The sequence below is a fragment of the Oncorhynchus keta genome, chromosome 20, assembly GCF_023373465.1.
Source record: "Oncorhynchus keta strain PuntledgeMale-10-30-2019 chromosome 20, Oket_V2, whole genome shotgun sequence".
NCBI classification, from domain to species: domain Eukaryota; kingdom Metazoa; phylum Chordata; class Actinopteri; order Salmoniformes; family Salmonidae; genus Oncorhynchus; species Oncorhynchus keta.
Genome location: NC_068440.1, coordinates 23,243,251 through 23,267,241, shown reverse-complemented (window position 1 = coordinate 23,267,241; position 23,991 = coordinate 23,243,251). Strand labels below are relative to the sequence as shown.

At 44.4% G+C, this 23,991-nt stretch overlaps 2 protein-coding genes across 45 annotated transcripts; one reads left to right on the top strand and one right to left on the bottom strand.

Moving 5' to 3' along the window:
• The first annotated feature begins 4,612 nt into the window (after positions 1–4,612).
• On the top strand, positions 4,613–16,204 carry aste1b (asteroid homolog 1b). Of its 44 annotated transcripts, none has more exons than XM_052472435.1 (15): positions 4,613–4,777; positions 5,206–7,853; positions 7,884–8,030; positions 8,090–8,148; positions 8,524–8,701; positions 9,795–10,032; positions 10,347–10,968; positions 11,298–11,475; positions 11,762–12,442; positions 12,534–13,221; positions 13,341–13,473; positions 13,572–14,620; positions 14,842–15,067; positions 15,241–15,406; positions 15,482–16,204. In XM_052472435.1, exons 10-15 carry the CDS (start codon positions 13,090–13,092, stop codon positions 15,750–15,752), a joined length of 1,977 nt encoding a protein of 658 aa, XP_052328395.1. In that variant the 5' UTR covers positions 4,613–4,777; positions 5,206–7,853; positions 7,884–8,030; positions 8,090–8,148; positions 8,524–8,701; positions 9,795–10,032; positions 10,347–10,968; positions 11,298–11,475; positions 11,762–12,442; positions 12,534–13,089; the 3' UTR covers positions 15,753–16,204. The 44 variants fall into 44 exon arrangements, with proteins under 44 accessions (XP_052328395.1, XP_052328381.1, XP_052328400.1 ...); XM_052472421.1 differs by having other exon boundaries at positions 9,617–10,032; XM_052472440.1 differs by lacking the exon at positions 8,524–8,701 and adding an exon at positions 8,737–8,856 and having other exon boundaries at positions 8,090–8,207.
• On the bottom strand, positions 16,195–23,823 carry klhl7 (kelch-like family member 7). The gene is made up of 13 exons (XM_035757493.2): positions 23,194–23,823; positions 23,019–23,121; positions 22,780–22,873; positions 22,572–22,696; positions 22,304–22,479; positions 22,014–22,188; positions 18,752–18,894; positions 18,418–18,580; positions 17,915–17,992; positions 17,571–17,772; positions 17,262–17,359; positions 17,002–17,185; positions 16,195–16,911 (listed from the first exon to the last, which is right to left on the bottom strand). The coding sequence occupies exons 1-13, from the start codon at positions 23,344–23,346 to the stop codon at positions 16,779–16,781; spliced, it is 1,827 nt and encodes a 608-aa protein (XP_035613386.2). The 5' UTR covers positions 23,347–23,823; the 3' UTR covers positions 16,195–16,778.
• Between the last annotated feature and the right edge of the window lie 168 nt (positions 23,824–23,991).

The window sequence follows — 23,991 nt, the reverse complement described above, 5'->3', positions numbered from 1 at the left end:
TGGCTTATTTCACTGTAGAGCCTCTAGTCCTGCTCACTATACCTTATCCAATTTATTAGTTCCACCACCCACACATGCAATGACATCTCCTGGTTTCAATGATGTTTCTAGAGACAATATCTCTCTCTTCATCACTCAATACCTAGGTTTACCTCCACTGTATTCACATCCTACCATACCTTTGTCTGTACATTATACCTTGATGCTATTTTATCGCCCCCAGAAACCTCCTTTTACTCTCTGTTCCAGACGTTCTAGACGACCAATTCTTATTGCTTTTAGCCGTACCCTTATTCTTCTCCTCCGGCGATGTAGAGGTGAATCCAGGCCCTGCAGTGCCTAGCTCCACTCCTATTCCCCAGGCGCTCTCTTTTGATGACTTCTGTAACCGTAATAGCCTTGGTTCCATGCATGTTAACATTAGAAGCCTCCTCCCTAAGTTTGTTCTAATAATATAATAATAATAATATGCCATTTAGCAGACGCTTTTATCCAAAGCGACTTACAGTCATGTGTGCATACATTCTACGTATGGGTGGTCCCGGGAATCGAACCCACTACCCTGGCGTTACAAGCGCCATGCTCTACCAACTGAGCTACAGAAGGACCATTCTATTCACTGCTTTAGCACACTCTGCCAACCCGGATGTTCTAGCTGTGTCTGAATCCTGGCTTAGGAAGACCACCAAAAATTCTGAAATTTTAATTCCAAATTACAACATTTTCAGACAAGATAGAACTGCCAAAGGGGGCGGTGTTGCAATCTACTGCAAAGATAGCCTGCAGAGTTCTGTCCTACTATCCAGGTCTGTACCCAAACAATTTGAACTTCTACTTTTAAAAATCCACCTTTCTAAAAACAAGTCTCTCACCGTTGCCGCCTGCTATAGACCACCCTCTGCCCCCAGCTATGCTCTGGACACCATATGTGAACTGATTGCCCCCATCTATCTTCAGAGCTCGTGCTGCTAGGCGACCTAAACTGGAACATGCTTAACACCCCAGCCATCCTACAATCTAAACTTGATGCCCTCAATCTCACTCAAATTATCAATGAACCTACCAGGTACCCCCCCAAAGCCTTAAACACGGGCACCCTCATAGATATCATCCTAACCAACTTCCCCTCTAAATACACCTCTGCTGTCTTCAACCAAGATCTCAGCGATCACTGCCTCATTGCCTGCATCCGTAATGGGTCAGCGGTCAAACGACCTCCACTCATCACTGTAAAACGCTCCCTGAAACACTTCAGCGAGCAGGCCTTTCTAATCGACCTGGCCCGGGGTATCCTGGAAGGATATTGATCTCATCCCGTCAGTAGAGGATGCCTGGATATTTTTTTTAAATGCCTTCCTAACCATCTTAAATAAACATGCCCCATTCAAGAAATTTAGAACCAGGAACAGATATAGCCCTTGGTTCCCCCCAGACCTGACTGCCCTTAACCAACACAAAAACATCCTATGGCGTTCTGCATTAGCATCGAACAGCCACCGTGATATGCAGCTGTTCGGGGAAGCTAGAAACCGTTATACACAGGCAGTTAGAAAAGCCAAGGCTAGCTTTTTCAAGCAGAAATTTGCTTCCTACAACACTAACTCAAAAAATTTCTGGGACACTGTAAAGTCCATGGACAATAAGAACACCTCCTCCCAGCTGCCCACTGCACTGAAGATAGGAAACACTGTCACCACTGATAAATCCACCATAATTGAGAATTTCAATAAGCATTTTTCTACAGCTGGCCATGCTTTCCACCTGGCTACTCCTACCCCGGTCAACAGCACTGCACCCCCAACAGCAACTCGCCCAAGCCTTCCCCATTTCTCCTTCTCCCAAATCCATTCAGCTGATGTTCTGAAAGAGCTGAAAAATCTGGACCCCTACAAATCAGCCGGGCTAGACAATCTAGACCCTTTCTTTCTAAAAATTATCTGCCGAAATTGTTGCCACCCCTATTACTAGCCTGTTCAACCTCTCTTTCGTGTCGTCTGAGATTCCCAAAGATTGGAAAGCAGCTGCGGTCATCCCCCTCTTCAAAGGGGGGGACACTCTTGACCCAAACTGCTACAGACCTATATCTATCCTACCATGCCTTTCTAAGGTCTTCGAAAGCCAAGTCAACAAACAGATTACCGACCATTTCGAATCTCACCATACCTTCTCTGCTATGCAATCTGGTTTCAGAGCTGGTCATGGGTGCACCTCAGCCACGCTCAAGGTCCTAAACGATATCTTAACCGCCATCGATAAGAAACATTACTGTGCAGCCGTATTCATTGATCTGGCCAAGGCTTTCGACTCTGTCAACCACCACATCCTCATCGGCAGACTCGACAGCCTTGGTTTCTCAAATGATTGCCTCGCCTGGTTCACCAACTACTTCTCTGATAGAGTTCAGTGTGTCAAATCAGAGGGTCTGCTGTCCGGACCTCTGGCAGTCTCTATGGGGGTGCCACAGGGTTCAATTCTTGGACCGACTCTCTTCTCTGTATACATCAATGAGGTCGCTCTTGCTGCTGGTGAGTCCCTGATCCACCTCTACGCAGACGACACCATTCTGTATACTTCCGGCCCTTCTTTGGACACTGTGTTAACAACCCTCCAGGCAAGCTTCAATGCCATACAACTCTCCTTCTGTGGCCTCCAATTGCTCTTAAATACAAGTAAAACTAAATGCATGCTCTTCAACCGATCGCTACCTGCACCTACCCGCCTGTCCAACATCACTACTCTGGACGGCTCTGACTTAGAATACGTGGACAACTACAAATACTTAGGTGTCTGGTTAGACTGTAAACTCTCCTTCCAGACCCATATCAAACATCTCCAATCCAAAGTTAAATCTAGAATTTGCTTCCTATTTCGCAACAAAGCATCCTTCACTCATGCTGCCAAACATACCCTTGTAAAACTGACCATCCTACCAATCCTCGACTTTGGCGATGTCATTTACAAAATAGCCTCCAATACCCTACTCAACAAATTGGATGCAGTCTATCACAGTGCAATCCGTTTTGTCACCAAAGCCCCATATACTACCCACCATTGCGACCTGTACGCTCTCGTTGGCTGGCCCTCGCTTCATACTCGTCGCCAAACCCACTGGCTCCATGTCATCTACAAGACCCTGCTAGGTAAAGTCCCCCTTATCTCAGCTCGCTGGTCACCATAGCATCTCCCACCTGTAGCACACGCTCCAGCAGGTATATCTCTCTAGTCACCCCCAAAACCAATTCTTTCTTTGGCCGCCTCTCCTTCCAGTTCTCTGCTGCCAATGACTGGAACGAACTACAAAAATCTCTGAAACTGGAAACACTTATCTCCCTCACTAGCTTTAAGCACCAACTGTCAGAGCATCTTACAGATTACTGCACCTGTACATAGCCCACCTATAATTTAGCCCAAACAACTACCTCTTTCCCAACTGTATTTAATTTATTTATTTATTTTGCTCCTTTGCACCCCATTATTTTTATTTCTACTTTGCACATTCTTCCATTGCAAAACTACCATTCCAGTGTTTTACTTGCTATATTGTATTTACCTTGCCACCATGGCCTTTTTTGCCTATATCTCCCTTCTCACCTAATTTGCTCACATTGTATATAGACTTGTTTATACTGTATTATTGACTGTATGTTTGTTTTACTCCATGTGTAACTCTGTGTCGTTGTATCCGTCGAACTGCTTTGCTTTATCTTGGCCAGGTCGCAATTGTAAATGAGAACTTGTTCTCAACTTGCCTACCTGGTTAAATAAAGGTGAAATAATAAAAAATAAAAAAAAATACATAAAACACATGGTTTCCAAGTGTTTGATGTCATTCCATTCGCTCTGTTCCAGTCATTATTATGAGCCGTACTCTCCTCAGCAGCCTCCACTGAAATGGTGTATCTATGGTCCTGTTTGAACGTCCCAGACATAGCCACTTTGATCTTGCCCCGGAAGACGGATGAGCTAGCTATATAGCCTACCTAGAAAGAAAGCACATCTTTCAATCCTCTCTCCCGAAACTATTTGAATGATTAGGACTATTTCTCAGTTTCTCTCCCTTTCTGTGTTGGCTAAAGTATACTCAGCTGCCGTCTGTCTGCTGCAGTGCTCTCTCAACAGCAATGACTGTGCTCAACACAAAATATATTAATGTAGACTACATTGTCTTGCGAATGACTCGCAAAATCATCCTGTTGTCCCACATTTGGGTATTTTAAATGTGGTCACCCTAAGGCCAGCTGAACAGTGAACTGATGCATTGCAAGGAGACAACTCTTTTACATAAAATCTTCAGTAAGAGTAATAAAATTATATTTTATTTTGCAATGGGTTGTTTTTTTATACAATGAATGTAGCAAGTGGATTTAGGGGCTCCCAAGTGGAGCAGCGGTCTAAGGCACTGCATCTCAGTGCTGGAGGTGTCACTACAGACCCTGGTTTAACTCCAAGCTGTATCAAAACCTATGATTGGGAGTCCCATAGGGCGGTGCACACTTGGCCCAGCGTTGTTAGGGTTTGGCTAGGGGTAGGCTGTCATTGCAAATATGAACTTGTTCTTAAATTTCCCGGGACCACCCATACGTAGAATGTATGCACACATGACTGTAAGTCGCTTTGGATAAAAGCGTCTGCTAAATGGCATATATTTATATTATATTAAATGGCTTAGTTAAACAAAAATACATTTTGAAACTTAATCTCCCATGGTTCCTTTCGCGCGTGTTTTGACGTAGCAGGAAGTAAACTTGTCATGTCGATGTCTTTAGAAGTGAAACGGGTGAGTTTTATGACAATTAACGTGCATATTTATCTGTCTCATTTTATATTTCACGTCAATACAATATGCACAGCAACGTCTGGATTATATCTAATGTAGTTCATATATATCTGTGTCGTTTTATATTTCACGTTAATACAATAGGCTTTGTAAGGTCTGCGCCTCGTACGTTAATGTTTTCAAGGAAATATGTTTTTCCCTGACCACAGTCAGCCCCTAAACAAGATCAAGATGAACACATTCTCCAGAATAGCAATATTGTGTAATGTAGACAAGAGTACACAGTTTATACTTTAATCCCTTTGTTGTAACTCTGTATACTTGCGTGTAAAATTGGTTGTAAGAACCGTTATCTCTCTCTCTCCACACCCCCTATCTTTCGCAACACTCCTTCCCTCTCTTTCTTCCCCCTCACTCTTTCCCTCCAGGGCAGTATGATGATATGATATGATATGATGTGATGTGATGGGTGTCCATGGTCTGACCAGCTATGTGGAGGGTAACAGGGGCTTGTTCCAGGACGTCAGGTTCAGAGACAACAGACTTGTGATAGATGGCTGTAGTCTGTTCTTCAGGCTCTATCTAAACCATGGACTGGATCAGGCACACGGAGGGGACTACGATGCCTTCGCTGCCCTACTGTCTACTTTCATCTCTGCACTGGAGGCCTGCAATATACAGCCTTATGTGGTGCTGGATGGCGGTAAGGAGGAGGAGGTGTTTGTGTGTGTGCAACAGGATCTGTGGCTCACGAATCGGCCTCTTCAGTAACTTCTGAAGCCCCTTAAATAAAATCCACTAGGAGAAAAATCATGATCGATTCCAGTAACCGTCAATGATGATGATGATGATGATGATGATGTGTGTGTCAGGGTTTATGTTAGCCGGCTTTTGGCCGCAATAAAACTGTTGCCGGGCAAAAAGACCGGGAGAAAAACGAATCCCATTGCAAAATAACATTTTTCTATTAATTCATGTAAATACATTTGACCGTCATGCTTATCGGTCTATAGGTTACTTTGCATAATTCAGTCGAATTAAATTGGCCTTCGTGTATTTATGTTAGTCAACTAATATCTTATTTATTCAACACAACTATCATTTAGAGCCTATTTTGATAGGGATTTCTCCTGCAGATTCACCGCTGGTTGGTGCTGGAGTAAAACGTGCTTTTATAAACCCATTCAATGCGCAACAATTCTAAATGTAATCTCGTGTTAAAAACAGTTTTGGTTCTAAATTAAAAATAGCTTTTTTATTTCTCAACTGGTAATTGAAGTGCGCCACCCATTCACCATTCAAGTGCAGGCAACAGGCTATCAGTGGGTCACCAACCACTTTACAATGTGAGCTGGAGGCAGTATGCATTTTGAAAACATACTTAATTGTTTGAAACCTGAATGTTTTATTACATATTGAGACATGTCTGACATTGCTTCAATGTAGCCTATAGGCAAAATCTGACCATGGAAACGTGGAGGCAATTATTTTATGAAAGGCGCGTGAGTTTCAAGTTTGGGGAAGATGTCAATTTATCCTACCATTTCTACCGTTCTGCGTGCCAGTTATGATTTTCATATGCACATTTTTGTGGAACCGTTTCATTTCAATAATAAAGTTTTCATTTCTCAAAATCATTATCAAATGGTTAATCATAAACATCTCATTAAAATTCTAAAAGTTAAGTCAACTAATGAGAGATCACTAGCCTCTGCCATACGGACACATTGATACACCGTGATCCATTGGCGCCTAAAGAAATGAGCGTATGGAACTCATAGCCTATAGGCCAATGCAGCAGTAGCCTATAACTGGTGATTATCGAGCGGTAGATTGTTGGAAATATTTTTGAAATAGCTTACTGTGAGGAAATAAAGTTTTAATATATTATAATTCGCAATGGATGTAAAAAACAACAACAACACTTTCCTAAATTTCCGCGCAGCAGGCCAGGTACTTCTATGCGTGCGAGGTCCCCCAACATTATCAGAACAGAAAAACTAGACACATGCTCACATGGAGCACTCCAAACAAGACCATGAAAACATATATACATCTCGTAAATGATGGTTGTGAAATAAACCCAAACTTGTTTCTCGCAAGTGTAGAAGGTTGTGAACTTCGTTTCTACTCCGCGCACGAGAACGGTGAAAACTGACATGCATTAACAGAAATTGATGTAACCAAATGACGGGAATTAACTACTTGTGACATATATGATGGAGAATTGATAAAAAAAAAATATATAATCAAAGTGCAAACAATTCACAGAATGAAACAATGAATGCGCAAGAGAGAGACGCGCCTATACAGTATCTTCGCCACACATCCCTCCCCTTCTTCATGTCTCAACATTTTAAATTAAACTCAAGACACATTATCTCCACACATATTTGAGATGTTTTTCACTGACACCCGCAACTCAATAACCAGCTTGGCCTATTCCCACGCGTGCTGCCCAAATTGCGGACTTCGCAAATAGGCATATGCCTACGAGTTTATGATTTGAAACAATCCACAGCTAGCTATTTTTTTTAAAATAAGCTAATAATCCTTGTTTCCTCTGTGGCTAAATAATACTTTCTGGTGAAGTATTTTGAATTATTTTATTTATTTCTGTACAGACAGGAGCAATTATAGGAGCAATTTGGCACATGTATTTCCATTTACTTTCCTATTCGATCCACCGCGATGCAATTTCACTCCTGTTCTAATGGTTTTCATATGAACTTCCCTTCCGCACAATCCTAGTCATATTAGCAACCCATTCTAGTTGTTGCATCTTGAAATTCTCCTTCTTTATAACCGCTATCAGGTGCGCTGTGGTGTTTTCCCAGGTGTGCTGTTTTAGAATGGTGTTTTCCCAGGTGTGCTGTTTTAGAATGGTGTTTTCCCACGTGTGCTGTTTTAGAATGGTGTTTTCCCAGGTGCGCTGTTTTAGAATGGTGTTTTCCCAGGTGCGCTGTTTTACAATGGTGTTTTCCCAGGTGCGCTGTTTAGAATGGTGTTTTCCCAGGTGTGCTGTTTTAGAATGGTGTTTTCCCAGGTGTGCTGTTTTAGAATGGTGTTTTCCCAGGTGTGCTGTTTTAGAATGGTGTTTTCCCAGGGGTTCTGTTTAGAATGGTGTTTTCCCAGGTGTGCTGTTTTAGAATGGTGTTTTCCCAGGTGCGCTGTTTAGAATGGTGTTTTCCCAGGTGCGCTGTTTAGAATGGTGTTTTCCCAGGTGTGCTGTTTTAGAATGGTGTTTTCCCAGGTGTGCTGTTTTAGAATGGTGTTTTCCCAGGGGTTCTGTTTAGAATGGTGTTTTCCCAGGTGTGCTGTTTTAGAATGGTGTTTTCCCAGGTGCGCTGTTTAGAATGGTGTTTTCCCAGGTGCGCTGTTTAGAATGGTGTTTTCCCAGGTGTGCTGTTTTAGAATGGTGTTTTCCCAGGTGTGCTGTTTAGAATGGTGTTTTCCCAGGTGTGCTGTTTTAGAATGGTGTTTTCCCAGGTGTGCTGTTTTAGAATGGTGTTTTCCCAGGTGTGCTGTTTTAGAATGGTGTTTTCCCAGGTGTTCTGTTTAAATGTGTTTTCCCAGGTGTGCTGTTTTCCCAGGTGTGCTGTTTTAGAATGGTGTTTTCCCAGGTGTTCTGTTTTAGAATGGTGTTTTCCCAGGTGCGCTGTTTTAGAATGGTGTTTTCCCAGGTGCGCTGTTTTAGAATGGTGTTTTCCCAGGTGCCCAGCTGTTTTAGAATGGTGTTTTCCCAGGTGCTCTGTTTTAGAATGGTGTTTTCCCAGGTGCTCTGTTTTAGAATGGTGTTTTCCCAGGTGTGCTGTTTTAGAATGGTGTTTTCCCAGGTGTTCTGTTTAGAATGGTGTTTTCCCAGGTGTGCTGTTTTAGAATGGTGTTTTCCCAGGTGCGCTGTTTAGAATGGTGTTTTCCCAGGTGCGCTGTTTTTTCCCAGAATGGTGTTTTCCCAGGTGTGCTGTTTTAGAATGGTGTTTTCCCAGGTGTGCTGTTTTAGAATGGTGTTTTCCCAGGTGTGCTGTTTTAGAATGGTGTTTTCCCAGGTGTGCTGTTTTAGAATGGTGTTTTCCCAGGTGCGCTGTTTTAGAATGGTGTTTTCCCAGGTGCGCTGTTTTAGAATGGTGTTTTCCCAGGTGCGCTGTTTTAGAATGGTGTTTTCCCAGGTGCGCTGTTTTAGAATGGTGTTTTCCCAGGTGCGCTGTTTTAGAATGGTGTTTTCCCAGGTGCGTTGTTTAGAATGGTGTTTTCCCAGGTGCGTTGTTTTAGAATGGTGTTTTCCCAGGTGTGCTGTTTTAGAATGGTGTTTTCCCAGGTGCGCTGTTTTAGAATGGTGTTTTCCCAGGTGCGCTGTTTAGAATGGTGTTTTCCCAGGTGTGTTTTAGTTTTTTCCCAGAATGGTGTTTTCCCAGGTGTGCTGTTTTAGCTGTTTTAGAATGGTGTTTTCCCAGGTGTTCTGTTTAGAATGGTGTTTTCCCAGGTGTGCTGTTTTAGAATGGTGTTTTCCCAGGTGCGCTGTTTAGAATGGTGTTTTCCCAGGTGTGCTGTTTAGAATGGTGTTTTCCCAGGTGTGCTGTTTTAGAATGGTGTTTTCCCAGGTGTGCTGTTTTAGAATGGTGTTTTCCCAGGTGTGCTGTTTTAGAATGGTGTTTTGCCATGTGTGCTGTTTTAGAATGGTGTTTTCTCAGGTGTTCTGTTTAAAATTGTGTTTTCCCAGGTGTGCTGTTTTAGAATGGTGTTTTCTCAGGTGTTCTGTTTAGAATGGTGTTTTCCCAGGTGCTCTGTTTTAGAATGGTGTTTTCCCAGGTGCGCTGTTTTAGAATGGTGTTTTCCCAGGTGCGCTGTTTAGAATGGTGTTTTCCCAGGTGCTCTGTTTTAGAATGGTGTTTTCCCAGGTGCTCTGTTTTAGAATGGTGTTTTCCCAGGTGTGCTGTTTTAGAATGGTGTTTTCCCAGGTGTTCTGTTTAGAATGGTGTTTTCCCAGGTGTGCTGTTTTAGAATGGTGTTTTCCCAGGTGCGCTGTTTAGAATGGTGTTTTCCCAGGTGCGCTGTTTAGAATGGTGTTTTCCCAGGTGTGCTGTTTTAGAATGGTGTTTTCCCAGGTGTGCTGTTTTAGAATGGTGTTTTCCCAGGTGTGCTGTTTTAGAATGGTGTTTTCCCAGGTGTGCTGTTTTAGAATGGTGTTTTCCCAGGTGTGCTGTTTTAGAATGGTGTTTTCCCAGGTGTGCTGTTTTAGAATGGTGTTTTCCCAGGTGCGCTGTTTTAGAATGGTGTTTTCCCAGGTGCGCTGTTTTAGAATGGTGTTTTCCCAGGTGCGCTGTTTTAGAATGGTGTTTTCCCAGGTGCGTTGTTTAGAATGGTGTTTTCCCAGGTGCGTTGTTTTAGAATGGTGTTTTCCCAGGTGTGCTGTTTTAGAATGGTGTTTTCCCAGGTGCGCTGTTTTAGAATGGTGTTTTCCCAGGTGCGCTGTTTAGAATGGTGTTTTCCCAGGTGTGCTGTTTTAGAATGGTGTTTTCCCAGGTGTGCTGTTTTAGAATGGTGTTTTCCCAGGTGTTCTGTTTCCCAGGTGTGCTGTTTTAGAATGGTGTTTTCCCAGGTGCGCTGTTTAGAATGGTGTTTTCCCAGGTGCGCTGTTTAGAATGGTGTTTTCCCAGGTGTGCTGTTTTAGAATGGTGTTTTCCCAGGTGTGCTGTTTTAGAATGGTGTTTTCCCAGGTGTGCTGTTTTAGAATGGTGTTTTGCCATGTGTGCTGTTTTAGAATGGTGTTTTCTCAGGTGTTCTGTTTAAAATTGTGTTTTCCCAGGTGTGCTGTTTTAGAATGGTGTTTTCTCAGGTGTTCTGTTTAGAATGGTGTTTTCCCAGGTGCTCTGTTTTAGAATGGTGTTTTCCCAGGTGCGCTGTTTTAGAATGGTGTTTTCCCAGGTGCGCTGTTTAGAATGGTGTTTTCCCAGGTGCTCTGTTTTAGAATGGTGTTTTCCCAGGTGCTCTGTTTTAGAATGGTGTTTTCCCAGGTGTGCTGTTTTAGAATGGTGTTTTCCCAGGTGTTCTGTTTAGAATGGTGTTTTCCCAGGTGTGCTGTTTTAGAATGGTGTTTTCCCAGGTGCGCTGTTTAGAATGGTGTTTTCCCAGGTGCGCTGTTTAGAATGGTGTTTTCCCAGGTGTGCTGTTTTAGAATGGTGTTTTCCCAGGTGTGCTGTTTGTTTTAGAATGGTGTTTTCCCAGGTGTGCTGTTTTAGAATGGTGTTTTCCCAGGTGTGTTTTAGAATGGTGTTTTCCCAGGTGTGTTTTAGAATGGTGTTTTCCCAGGTGTGCTGTTTTAGAATGGTGTTTTCCCAGGTGTGCTGTTTTAGAATGGTGTTTTCCCAGGTGTGCTGTTTTAGAATGGTGTTTTCCCAGGTGCGCTTTTTTTCGAATGGTGTTTTCCCAGGTGCGCTGTTTTAGAATGGTGTTTTCCCAGGTGCGCTGTTTTAGAATGGTGTTTTCCCAGGTGCGCTGTTTTAGAATGGTGTTTTCCCAGGTGCGCTGTTTTAGAATGGTGTTTTCCCAGGTGCGCTGTTTAGAATGGTGTTTTCCCAGGTGTGCTGTTTTAGAATGGTGTTTTCCCAGGTGTGCTGTTTTAGAATGGTGTTTTCCCAGGTGTTCTGTTTAGAATGGTGTTTTCCCAGGTGTGCTGTTTTAGAATGGTGTTTTCCCAGGTGCGCTGTTTTAGAATGGTGTTTTCCCAGGTGCGCTGTTTAGAATGGTGTTTTCCCAGGTGTGCTGTTTTAGAATGGTGTTTTCCCAGGTGCGCTGTTTTAGAATGGTGTTTTCCCAGGTGCGCTGTTTTAGAATGGTGTTTTCCCAGGTGTGCTGTTTTAGAATGGTGTTTTCCCAGGTGTGCTGTTTTAGAATGGTGTTTTCCCAGGTGTTCTGTTTTAGAATGGTGTTTTCCCAGGTGTGCTGTTTTAGAATGGTGTTTTCCCAGGTGTGCTGTTTTCCCAGGTGCGCTGTTTAGAATGGTGTTTTCCCAGGTGCGCTGTTTAGAATGGTGTTTTCCCAGGTGTGCTGTTTTAGAATGGTGTTTTCCCAGGTGTGCTGTTTAGAATGGTGTTTTCCCAGGTGTGCTGTTTTAGAATTGTGTTTTCCCAGGTGTGCTGTTTTAGAATGGTGTTTTCCCAGGTGTGCTGTTTTAGAATGGTGTTTTGCCATGTGTGCTGTTTTAGAATGGTGTTTTCTCAGGTGTTCTGTTTAAAATTGTGTTTTCCCAGGTGTGCTGTTTTAGAATGGTGTTTTCTCAGGTGTTCTGTTTAGAATGGTGTTTTCCCAGGTGCTCTGTTTTAGAATGGTGTTTTCCCAGGTGCTCTGTTTTAGAATGGTGTTTTCCCAGGTGCGCTGTTTTAGAATGGTGTTTTCCCAGGTGCGCTGTTTAGAATGGTGTTTTCCCAGGTGCTCTGTTTTAGAATGGTGTTTTCCCAGGTGCTCTGTTTTAGAATGGTGTTTTCCCAGGTGCTCTGTTTTAGAATGGTGTTTTCCCAGGTGTGCTGTTTTAGAATGGTGTTTTCCCAGGTGTTCTGTTTAGAATGGTGTTTTCCCAGGTGTGCTGTTTTAGAATGGTGTTTTCCCAGGTGCGCTGTTTAGAATGGTGTTTTCCCAGGTGCGCTGTTTAGAATGGTGTTTTCCCAGGTGCGCTGTTTTAGAATGGTGTTTTCCCAGGTGTGCTGTTTTAGAATGGTGTTTTCCCAGGTGTGCTGTTTTTAGAATGGTGTTTTCCCAGGTGTGCTGTTTTAGAATGGTGTTTTCCCAGGTGTGCTGTTTTAGAATGGTGTTTTCCCAGGTGTGCTGTTTTAGAATGGTGTTTTCCCAGGTGTGCTGTTTTAGAATGGTGTTTTCCCAGGTGCGCTGTTTAGAATGGTGTTTTCCCAGGTGCGCTGTTTAGAATGGTGTTTTCCCAGGTGTGCTGTTTTAGAATGGTGTTTTCCCAGGTGTGCTGTTTTAGAATGGTGTTTTCCCAGGTGCGCTGTTTAGAATGGTGTTTTCCCAGGTGCTCTGTTTAGGATGTTGTTTTCCTGTGAATTGTATATTGGCAAATGTTTGAAAATGACGTTTTATTGTCTGCTTCATTACGTGAGTTGCATGTTCTGTTAAGCTGCATTACCATAATCTAAATGGGATTTCTGTCATTCTGAGCACCGTGGTTGGACCCCCTTATGCACGCAATGCATATGGGTCCGATAGATTTCTCAAATGGCCCGAAAATTTGAATCTTCCCGGTCACGTTGTCCAGCGCCACATTTTCCGAACGGAAACCCTGGTGTGTGTGTGTGTCAGGCATGGACCCCAGTGATAAGAAGCTGTCCACCCTGAGGCAGCGGCTGCAGAGTAAGATCCAAGAGGCTGAGTCTCTGTCCCGGGGCCGACACGGCTCTGTCCTCCCCCTCCTCACAAGACACGTCTTCATCCAGGTACAGACACACACAGACAGACCCAGAGACATACACACGTACAAAATACAGGTGAACTCATACACACCACTCTTCTCCTTTTTCACATCACATTCTTTTTTTTTCTGTCCCTCCCTCAGGTCCTCTCCCAGCGAGGTGTCCCGTTGGTCCAGTGCCCCGCCGAGGCAGACTGGGAGATTGCCTGCCTGGCCAATCAGTGGGGTTGTCCAGTTCTGACCAATGACAGCGACTTTTACATCTTTGACTTGCCAGGTGGGTGGAGCCAGACCATGAAGTGATGTCTCCTTCCAGTTTTTATCTTACCCCTCCCCCTCCTCTCTCTCATCCCTTTCTCCCGCCTCTATTTCCAGGTGGTTATATTCCGTTCCGGTTCTTCCAATGGGGCAGTGTTAGCGGTTCCCCTCCACATCACTACATCCCAGCCAGACGCTACACGGTCAGTGGGATGTGCCAGCACTTCAGGGGAATGAACCGGGAACTTCTGCCGCTGTGTGCTGTCCTGGCAGGGAATGACTACACCACAAAACAAACCTACAAACACATACACACACTCCTCCCTCAGCTAACCACGGGAGGGAAGAGGGGAGGCAGGGGCGGAGGGAGCCCATCCCATATAGAGGGCCTCCTTCTCTGGCTTTCATCCTTCCCTGGACCTGAGGAGGCTCTGGAGGAGGTGGGGAGACTGACAGGAGGAGGAGGAGGGAGAGGAGGAAGGGGAAGAGCAGGGAGTGGAGGAGAGAAGTCCGGCCTGTGTTCTGTGCTCTGGTCAGGCATGCAAGAGTACCATCTGACTCCTCAAAGCCGTCTCTCTACCTGGTTCTCTGGAGGCTCATCCAGGTCGCCAGAGGCACTGTGGACCACTACTCCCTGCCCGCTGCCAGAGTGGCTGTGCTGGGCCGCAGGGAGCGGGGCGATGGCCCCCCTGGTGCTGGATGTCCTGGAGCTCAGGAGGGTGCTGCTCATCCCTCAGGTGGAGAACAGCCGACTACCCAGCAGCCACTGCAGTGCCACGGCCATACGACAGGCCCTCTACGGGATCCTACTGGCCAATCAGGAGCAGGGGGAGAGGGGAGAGACGGGGTGGGGAGAGTGTCACAGGGTCCAGAGACAAGGTGGACAGGAGACCCAGGTAGAGGGACAGGGAGAAAGGGGGAGGGGAGGAAGGCAGTGGGGGAGGAGGGGAAGGGGCAGAGGTCAGAAACAGGGAGTGGGTCAGGGGGGTGCAGAGCCTTCCTCAGGCAGTGGTCAGGGTGAGAACATTGCCCCTAGCGCTGTGGAGAGTGACAGAGGTATGAGTGTGTTTGTGGAGGAGTACGACAGACACAATCTGAACCTGAGGAAGTGCCAGGTGGAGCCACGGACCCCTGGAACCATTCTACACCTTGAGACACTCTGCCAGGTAACCATAACTCTCTGGCAGGTAATCATAGCAACACACTGGCAGGTAACAATATCAACACATTGGCAGGTAACAATATCAACACACTGTGCCTGGTAACCATAACAACACACTCAGTCTACATTTTTTCCAAGATTGTTACTTTTTTGTCTATAGTGTCATCTTCCTTTTGATTATACTAATCCCTACCCCTCCCTCTCTCTCGCTCCATCTCTCTATAGGCTCCTGTGTCAGTTCGGCTGGGAGTGCTGTATGATGTTCTGGGGGTGAAGGAGTCTTCTCTGTCCCCCCTACCTCCTCACCTTAGGCTGGCCCTTGGAGTGACTGGGTTCTGGAGGAGAGAGGCCAGACCTTTTCCCTCTCTACCCCAGGTACAGGCTCTGCTGCTAGGCATGGTCCATGGAGAGATGGCCCGGAACACTCATCCTGGACAGAACCAGAATACAGGTAGGGGCAGTGTACACACATGCAAACACACAGGCACGCACATAAACGTGTGCACAAACACACACACAAACACAAAAAAAATATCACATTGCAAAGTGCCCAAATATTTGGTTGTACATTCTTGTCTTTCGTACAACAACATACACACTAAACCAGTTCTCGCTCTAACTCAGCCACAGAACGGAACCTGTGGATGAAGCTTCGCCTGCGGCCAGGAGACAGGCGGGGTTTCGATGTGGCCGTGGCTCATTCCCTCAGCCAATGGCAGGCCTGCCTGTGGAGTGTACTCAGTCTGAACCAGCTACTGTGTCTGCCCCTGCCTGAACCAGACACAGCATGGTAGGTAACGCAAGCACACACACACACACAAACTGCCCCTACCCGTTTGAACCATACTGTCCCTCTGTCCCCCAGGTTATTCAGTGGTAGTCTGGTCCATGGTTTGGTTGGCCGTCTGAGAGGGGGTTGTTCTCCTGAATCTGTTCTGGCTGCAGCTCCTCTCTCTGGGCATATCTACCGCTCCCTACTGGCTGCTCTGGAGGACTGCATGCTAAATACACTACCCTCATCATCATCAGGGAGGAGGAAGAGGGGGAGAGGAGGAGCAAAAGGAGGAGCCCCTTCCTCCCAGGAGATCAACAACAGGTTTGCTCTGCTGATGACTGAGGAAGAGGATGAAGAGTGAGAGGAGTGAGGAGACTGTAGGTTCTTTCTAGTCAACGTGGTGCTCAAATAAACGTTGTTCCTCTTTTCACAGCTTAGAAAGAGAGGAGTGGGATGAAAAGAAAGAGGGCCTGTGGGACACTATTTTAGGAAGCATTAATCCATATGATTTAAACCCACTCAGGGAATGCTGCGTTTCAATGACGATTCTAAATGATTAACATTTCTATTTCTGATGAAACTCTTCCTTTTAATGAGGACATATACATGAGGCCTTTACAGCAGTTAATGCCATCTTGACAAGCAGCTGATGTCACCTTGTCAGCATATGAGTCTACACAAAACATTGAGCCTTTAAACTGTTTTTAATTAAATGTGTAAACTCAATGATGTGCATATTGTTCTTATCATTAGTCTCAATGTCCACATAGCAACCTAACTATTAGTAACCAAATAAAAACATGTTCAGTTCCAGCTTTGTTTATTATCAATTTCATGTAACAGTCATCACATACAGTAGTAAAAATGCTAATGTTTCTTCTATAACCTCAGACATTACATTTCATTGCAGTACAATATAAAACAGTACAATTAAATACACACAATAGCATAAAATACATAGTATAGAATCATATTTTCAAATTCTTGAGCTGCACTTGATTTCATTTACACGGTAAAATACAACCAATGGATTAGTTCCAAAAGTGCTATATACTTTCAAGTACTTAAAAGTACCTGACCCAGGTCTGATAAAAACATGTTTAGTTGAGACTAAGTGTATCAGCTGAGAGCTCTTGGATCAGTCGTTCATCTGTAGCTTTAACAATGAGCTTCTGTCTGAAGACAATCATCACTGAGTGACTTTCATGTTAGTATTTTCCCAGTTCTATGTGCTGCTCGTCAGCACCTCGCCTCAGAGTGTGTTCTCTATGATTTCTGTCAATGTGAAGCTTCAACATGATTCCACTACAGCAGTTTCATACCACACTGACCAGCTCTCGTCCTCCAAATAAAAGCACAACAGATAAAACATTTTAAAGACCCTGTCTTATGCTGTGGATGATGATGGGGGTACTGTGTGTGTTGACTCAGTCTCCTCTTCCTTGGCCCCACAGGTGTCCACCACACAGATCAGACAGCTGGTGACGGGGAACGCCCTCACCTTACTGCACGTCACCCACCTACACACACACACACACACACACGAAGGAGTAAGATAAAACACACACAGGAAATCATACACAAATGTGTGTGTGTGTGTGTGTGTGTACCTGTCAGTGTCAGTGTGGTACTCCAGGATGTGTCCTAGTCGTCCGACCCCCTGGAAACCTGCCAGTACGTAAATCACTCCGCTGACTGCAGCACACCTCACGTTCATCCCACGCCACGGCATCGCCGCTGCAACGTGCCACTCATTCCTGCCGATGTCATAGTACTCCACCGAGTCCAGCCCACCTATACACTCACACATATAAATATACCCCAAACATACCCAACAGAGTGTGTGTGTGTGTGTGTGTGTGTGTCATACCCAGTCCGTTCATTCCTCCCACAGCATAGATTCTGTTGTTGACAAACACCAGACCGTGGTTCTTCCTGGCTTCCCTCATCCCACTCAGCTCCCTCCATCTAAAAACACACAGAAGATACACACATTTATTAACTAGTTATTCACTTCTAGAGGAGTATGGTGTGTGTGAGCGAGTACGTACGAAAGGAGGATACCTAGTCAGTTGTACAACTGAATGCCTTCAACTGAAATGTGTCTTTCACATTCAACCCAACCCCTCTGAATCAGAGAGGTGCGGGGGGCTGCCATAGTATGTGTGACTGGACTCACTCCTCCTTAACGGAGTCATAGACCTCACAGTTGCTGAGGACCCTCCCAGAGACGTTGTTGCCTAGGGACCCTCCACAGACGTAGATGAGCCCATTGGCCTCCACGCTGCCGTGGCTACAGCGAGGCATCAACATACTGGCTTTGGTCTGCCATGACTCACACCTCGTGTCATAACACTCAAACAGGTTCAACGCTGAGCTGCCTGGAGGGAGAGACGAACAGACACACACAGAAAGGAGCACAAACACTTCAATACAAAGGAGATACAAAGGTACGCTACAATACTAATATAGATAAGCCATCAGCACAATACTTCCCTGTTCTCCGGTGTGTGTGAAACTCACCTACTTCCGACCCTCCAGAGGTGTAGATCTTGCCCTGAGAGGCGCAAGCAGCCAGACTGTCCCGTGGTGTAGGGGGGCCTGGTTTACAGAAGAGAAAATGTAAGAACAAACACAATATTTTTCTCATTTTAGACCACATGGGAGTGAGTATTTAATGGTATTAAAAAAGACACTGAATACTAAATGTTTTATGAATAGGGAATGACCCTAGAATGGCAAAAAATGTATTCCAAGTGGTTTTAATGGGCTTTCTTCATTCTGATGGTTTTATACACAACCAAACTAGGACAAAACTGACAGTGAAGTAGTCCAATTTGTAGAACTTTTCATTGATTTAGCACTGTATCAAAATACCTTTATAGATGGTATTATATCCATACTGGGGTATTCTGGTTTTCACAATATATCACCCAGCCCAAACACACACACATTTTTCTATGTTGCAACACAAGTCACACTACTCCCATTTCAGTCACTAATACAACACACACACTTTCCAGTACCTAGTTTGGAGTACCAGCTGTCCTTCAGTACGTTGTAACAGTCCATCCTCTTGATGGGGAACAGCTGAGATCCTCCCAGGATGTAAACAACATTATCCCAGAACACCGCCGTGGCATCACGACGCTTCTCAAACGGACAACGAATGTCTGACCAGCTGTAGTCCTGGACACACACGGCCCGTACTTGAAATGATTCGGCCGTTTGATTAACATCCCCACATACTTGAATGAAAGCAGATGGACTACAGACTGGCCTTATCTAAGTGACGTAATGTTCTTTGCGTTGAAGCACATGTAGGATTACAAAGGTGTGTGTGTGTGTGTGTTTGTGTACCTTAGGGTTGAAGTATCTGCAGGACTGTGGTTGCGAGCCTCCAAACAGAGCAATCCTGTAGTCGTGTTTCTTACGTCGCGGGTGACTGTTCTCTCCCAAATCCTCACGATCCTCTGGGCACAACAGGTGGTACCGCATCCCACCTAGATACACAAAAGAGGTTACACACACCCACATAAATAATGGGGCCAATGTGTGACATTGGGATCCACATGTCAAAATGGTTTGAAACAACAAAATATGAGTTTAAATTCAGTTCCACATATGCAAATTGTCCCATAACTCCCATTATACTTCTCCCTTAGGCCGAGGACCACATCTTTAAGCAGGGTTCATACAGACATTTGCAAGTCAAATTCAAGGACTTTTGGGGACTTTTTCCAGGCACTTAATTGTAATTTTCAAGGATCTCAATGTTATACAATTGTATAATTTATATAACTGCACATACAGTATTGGGCCTTATATAGACCCCCTCCCCAAAAAAGCATGCAAAAAGTGTCAAAGAAAAGTAGGCCCTTTTCACTTTAAGAATAAATGCATTTTTTAGGCCTTGATATTCAAATGATTATTACATTCTAAAATATGTGAGAATAATGTAGACATTGCCTGACGAAATAGATTGGATGCATGGCAATGTTTCTGTAGCCTTTGTGGCTGACGCAGGCACATATAATAAAGCCATGGATAGCAGTAATCTCACCATCGCTGTTATCATGAGAAAGTGACCAAAAAACAGGAAGTATTTGTATGGAAAGCCAAGTTGAAGCCAACATGAGATGTTGTCACCATCATAATAACCGCACATGGTTTTACCGCAACAGAGTTGCGCAGCACCCTTCAATTGAAGCAGTGGAAAACAAAGGAAAGTGGTCACATCTCTGACAAAAACGGATCAAAAATTAAATAAATGGATACCAAATGCAAATCCAACAAGTATTATGCATAATGATTGAAAAAGCACGTTAATGACAGTATGTATTTAGGTTAAGTATCAAGGTAAGGTCCCTCTCGGTTAGAGACATTTGATTTTTCAATAGTATTTACTTTTTTAAAGCATTTACAAAATGTTATGTAGTTACACTGCATTTCTGAGATCTCTATACAAAAACTGACAGCAACAGCGAGGGGAAAAAAATATTTGATCCCCTGCTGATTTTGTACGTTTGCCCACTGACAAAGAAATGATCAGTCTATAATTTTAATGGTGGGTTTATTTGAACAGTGAGAGACAGAACGACAACAAAAATCCAGAAAAACTCATGTCAAAAATGTTATAAATTGATTTGCATTTTAAATGAGGGAAATAAGTATTTGACCCCTCTGCAAAACATGACTTAGTACTTGGTGGCAAAACCCTTGTTGGCAATCACAGAGGTCAGACGTTTCTTGTAGTTGGCCACCAGGTTTGCACACATCTCAGGAGGGATTTTGTCCCACTCCTCTTTGCAGATCTTCTCCAAGTCATTAAGGTTTCGAAGCTGACGTTTGGCAACTCGAACCTTCAGCTCCCTCCAAAGATTTTCTATGGGATTAAGGTCTGGAGACTGGCTAGGCCACTCCAGGACCTTAATGTGCTTCTTCTTGAGCCACTCCTATGTTGCCTTGGCTATGTGTTTTGAGTCATTGTCATGCTGGAATACCCATCCACAACCCATTTTCAATGCCCTGGCTGAGGGAAGGAGGTTCTCACCCAAGATTTGACGGTACATGGCCCCGTCCATCGTCCCTTTGATGCGGTGAAGTTGTCCTGTCCCCTTAGCAGAAAAACACCCCCAAAGCATAATGTTTCCACCTCCATGTTTGACGGTGGGGATGGTGTTCTTGGGGTCATAGGCAGCATTACTCCTCCTCCAAACACTCAGAGTTGAGTTGATGCCAAAGAGCTCAATTTTGATCTCATCTGACCACAACACTTTCACCCAGTCCTCTGAATCATTCAGATGTTCTTTGGAAAACTTCAGATGGGCATGTATATGTGCTTTCTTGAGCAGGGGGACCTTGCGTGCCCTGCAGGATTTCAGTCCTTCACGGCGTAGTGTGTTACCAATTGTTTTCTTGGTGACTATGGTCCCAGCTGCCTTGAGGTCATTGACAAGATCCTCCTGTGTAGTTCTGGGCTGATTCCTCACCGTTCTCATGATCATTGCAACTCCACAAGGTGAGATCTTGCATGGAGCCCCAGGCCGAGGGAGATTGACAGTTCTTTTGTGTTTCTTCCATTTGCAAATAATCGCACCAACTGTTGTCACCTTCTCACCAAGCTGCTTGGCAATGGTCTTGTAGCCCATTCCAGCCTTGTGTAGGTCTACAATCTTGTCCCAGACATCCTTGGAGAGCTCTTTGGTCTTGGCCATGGTGGAGAGTTTGGAATCTGATTGATCGATTGATTGCTTCTGTGAACAGGTGTCTTTCATACAGGAAACAAACTGAGATTAGGAGCACTCCCTTTAAGAGTGTGCTCATAATCTCAGCTCGTTACCTTATAAAAGACACCTGGGTGCCAGAAATCTTTCTGATTGAGAGGGGGTCAAATACTTATTTCCCTCGTTAAAATGCAAATCAATTTATACCATTTTTGACATGCGTTTTTCTGGATTTTTTTGTTGTTATTCTGTCTCTCATTGTTCAAATAAACCTACCATTAAAATGATAGACTGATCATTTCTTTGTCAGTGGGCAAACTTACCAAATCAGCAGGGGATCAAATACTTTACCCCCTCACTGTAGATCCAGGATTCTTACAGGGTTCAAGTTCAATGTCTAATTTACATTTACATTTAAGTCATTTAGCAGACGCTCTTATCCAGAGCGACTTACAAATTGGTGCATTCACCTTATGACACCCAGTGGAACAGCCACTTTACAATAGTGCATCTAAATATTTTAAGGGGGGTGAGAAGGATTACTTTATCCTATCCTAGGTATTCCTTAAAGAGGTGGGGTTTCAGGTGTCTCCGGAAGGTGGTTCTAATTTAACTGATTAATGCTTAATATATGATATAAAGACAACTTACTAAATGCATAGATACATAAATGCAAGGACAGAAAAGTAATGTTTTATGTCACATGATTTTGGACAAATCCTTCAAGGCACCAACCATAGCTATGATCCCACCTATATCATAATGAAATGACATGAAAATGGTTTGCAGATTATTATCAACGACTTATCAAAAGCTGTAACAAGTTCTCCAGTGTAGGAAATCCTCACTGGTACCCCAGTTTATAGTAAGACCCATATACAGCTGTGTGTACTCACTGATGACCATCTTGAGACACTCTGGGTTGTCCTGTATGAGGGGTTCAGCCTGGACAGTCTTAGACAGGAAGGCTTTGGACACCAGAGGGAAGCGAACACAGCCCAACACTTCCACCATGTGATTCTGTCTGTTACACACATCATACTTCAGCCACCGCACCGCAGACTCATAGATCTACACACGGAAACACACAGAAAGGGAGAGAGAAATAGGGGGGTGTCATACTTGAGCCACTGATCTACATACATTAATGACAACATGGTAAAGTATCTTGGTGTGTGTATGTTACCTGGTCCTCGGCCCGGACAGTGAGTGTGTCTTGGTGCAGTAGCTGTGTGAGCTGGGTGACGTTCAGTTGGAGGAATTCATCCAATTTATAGACCTCAGTGAAGTGTTGATGGATAAAGTCATCCGCTGACAGCTTCAATTCTGGACAGTCCAAACACTCCGCTAGAGCAGAGATGCCTAGAGAGAGACCAGAGGTTAAGGAGTGGGTTTGTGTAGAGGTGAATTTGAGAGACACTATTATAGATGTATAGAATCTAGACATGTCTTACCCAGACAGTTGGTTGCATCGACTTGCTCTTTTAGGAAGTCAACACACATCTTCTTCACAGGTTCTATCTGGTACTGGTTGGCTGCATCCAGCAAAGACTGGACATTACTGCTGTTCACTGAGATACTGAAACACACACACGGTTTGGGGTGTGTTTTGTGTCGTAAGTGTCCCATATGGATGGACATTTGAGTGTGTGTGTGTCTTACCGAGCGGTGTAGACAAACTCCACCAACAGTTCTATGATCTCAGGCTCAGCACTCCTCAACTCCACCTCGTGACTGGTAGACTCCATCATGCTGGCTAGAGAGAGATATGGATTGAGAGATATGAAGGGGGAGCGATAGAGAGACACACGTGTCACATTGGGTAATTAGGGGTAAGGGAGAAAGAGATAGGGATACAACAAAGTTGAGTGTGCATGCGAGTGTGTTTGTAATGTACTCACTAGTAAACATGAGGCTGAAGAAGTGGCTGGCTGCAGCTAAGACCACTCTGTGAGCAGGAATATGTTTCCCCTGAACCACCAAGATCACATCACATAGGGTACCCTGCAGAAAACACACACTGTTAGACATACACTGTAAGAGACACACACACACGACGCGCACGCACGCACACACCTGTTTCCTTAGGTTGTTCATGACGCCCATGATACTGGACAGGAATCTGGACTCCTCTTTGGAAGCCAACTTCTTTTCATTCTTCTTCTTAGAACCCGAACCTGAGGGTTTGTCTCCTGTTACCGCTGCAGAAGCCATGCTGGTGCTGGCCATAGCTGGTGGCTACTAAATGTGGTGTATATTTTGTTAACTTAGGGTTGTCAATAGCCTCATAAGACAGGACATTCAAAAACGCACCAATAATAATGTGTATGGATAAACTGGCTAGCTTGCAATAGTAGCTAGAACTCCCACTCTGCTGCTGCCAAAGTCCACTGCACAGCACACCCTGTTTGTTTTGGAGATAGTAATTACGCTAACTTAGCTAGCTAGCTATATAGACTGCGTGCAGTTCAGCATCAAAGCTACATACATAGGCATGTCCAGCTCGTATATACACTAATCTTGATGTTGACTCGCTGCGATTAAACCGCTGGGCTATAATATTAGTTTAGTTTGCTGACAGAAGAAGTTAAGAAAAGTGGGTTCTGATTTCATGTGTTAGCTAGCCGGCTAGCACTGCCAGAGTATCTCTGGCACTGATCACTTCTTCCGGCTCCCTGTTGTGGTAGAATCAGTAGCAGCGGCTGTCAAATATCGCCCTCTAGCGTCAGTTGACATACCCCTTCCGTTTGTCTGTTGTCATTCTGAATGGAAAAAAGTGTATTTCTTACAGGCAGCCTTCCGTTTTGTCGTTTCATAAAGGCACCAGCGTTGGAAAAAGTACTCAATTATCATACTTGACTTAAAGTAAAGGTA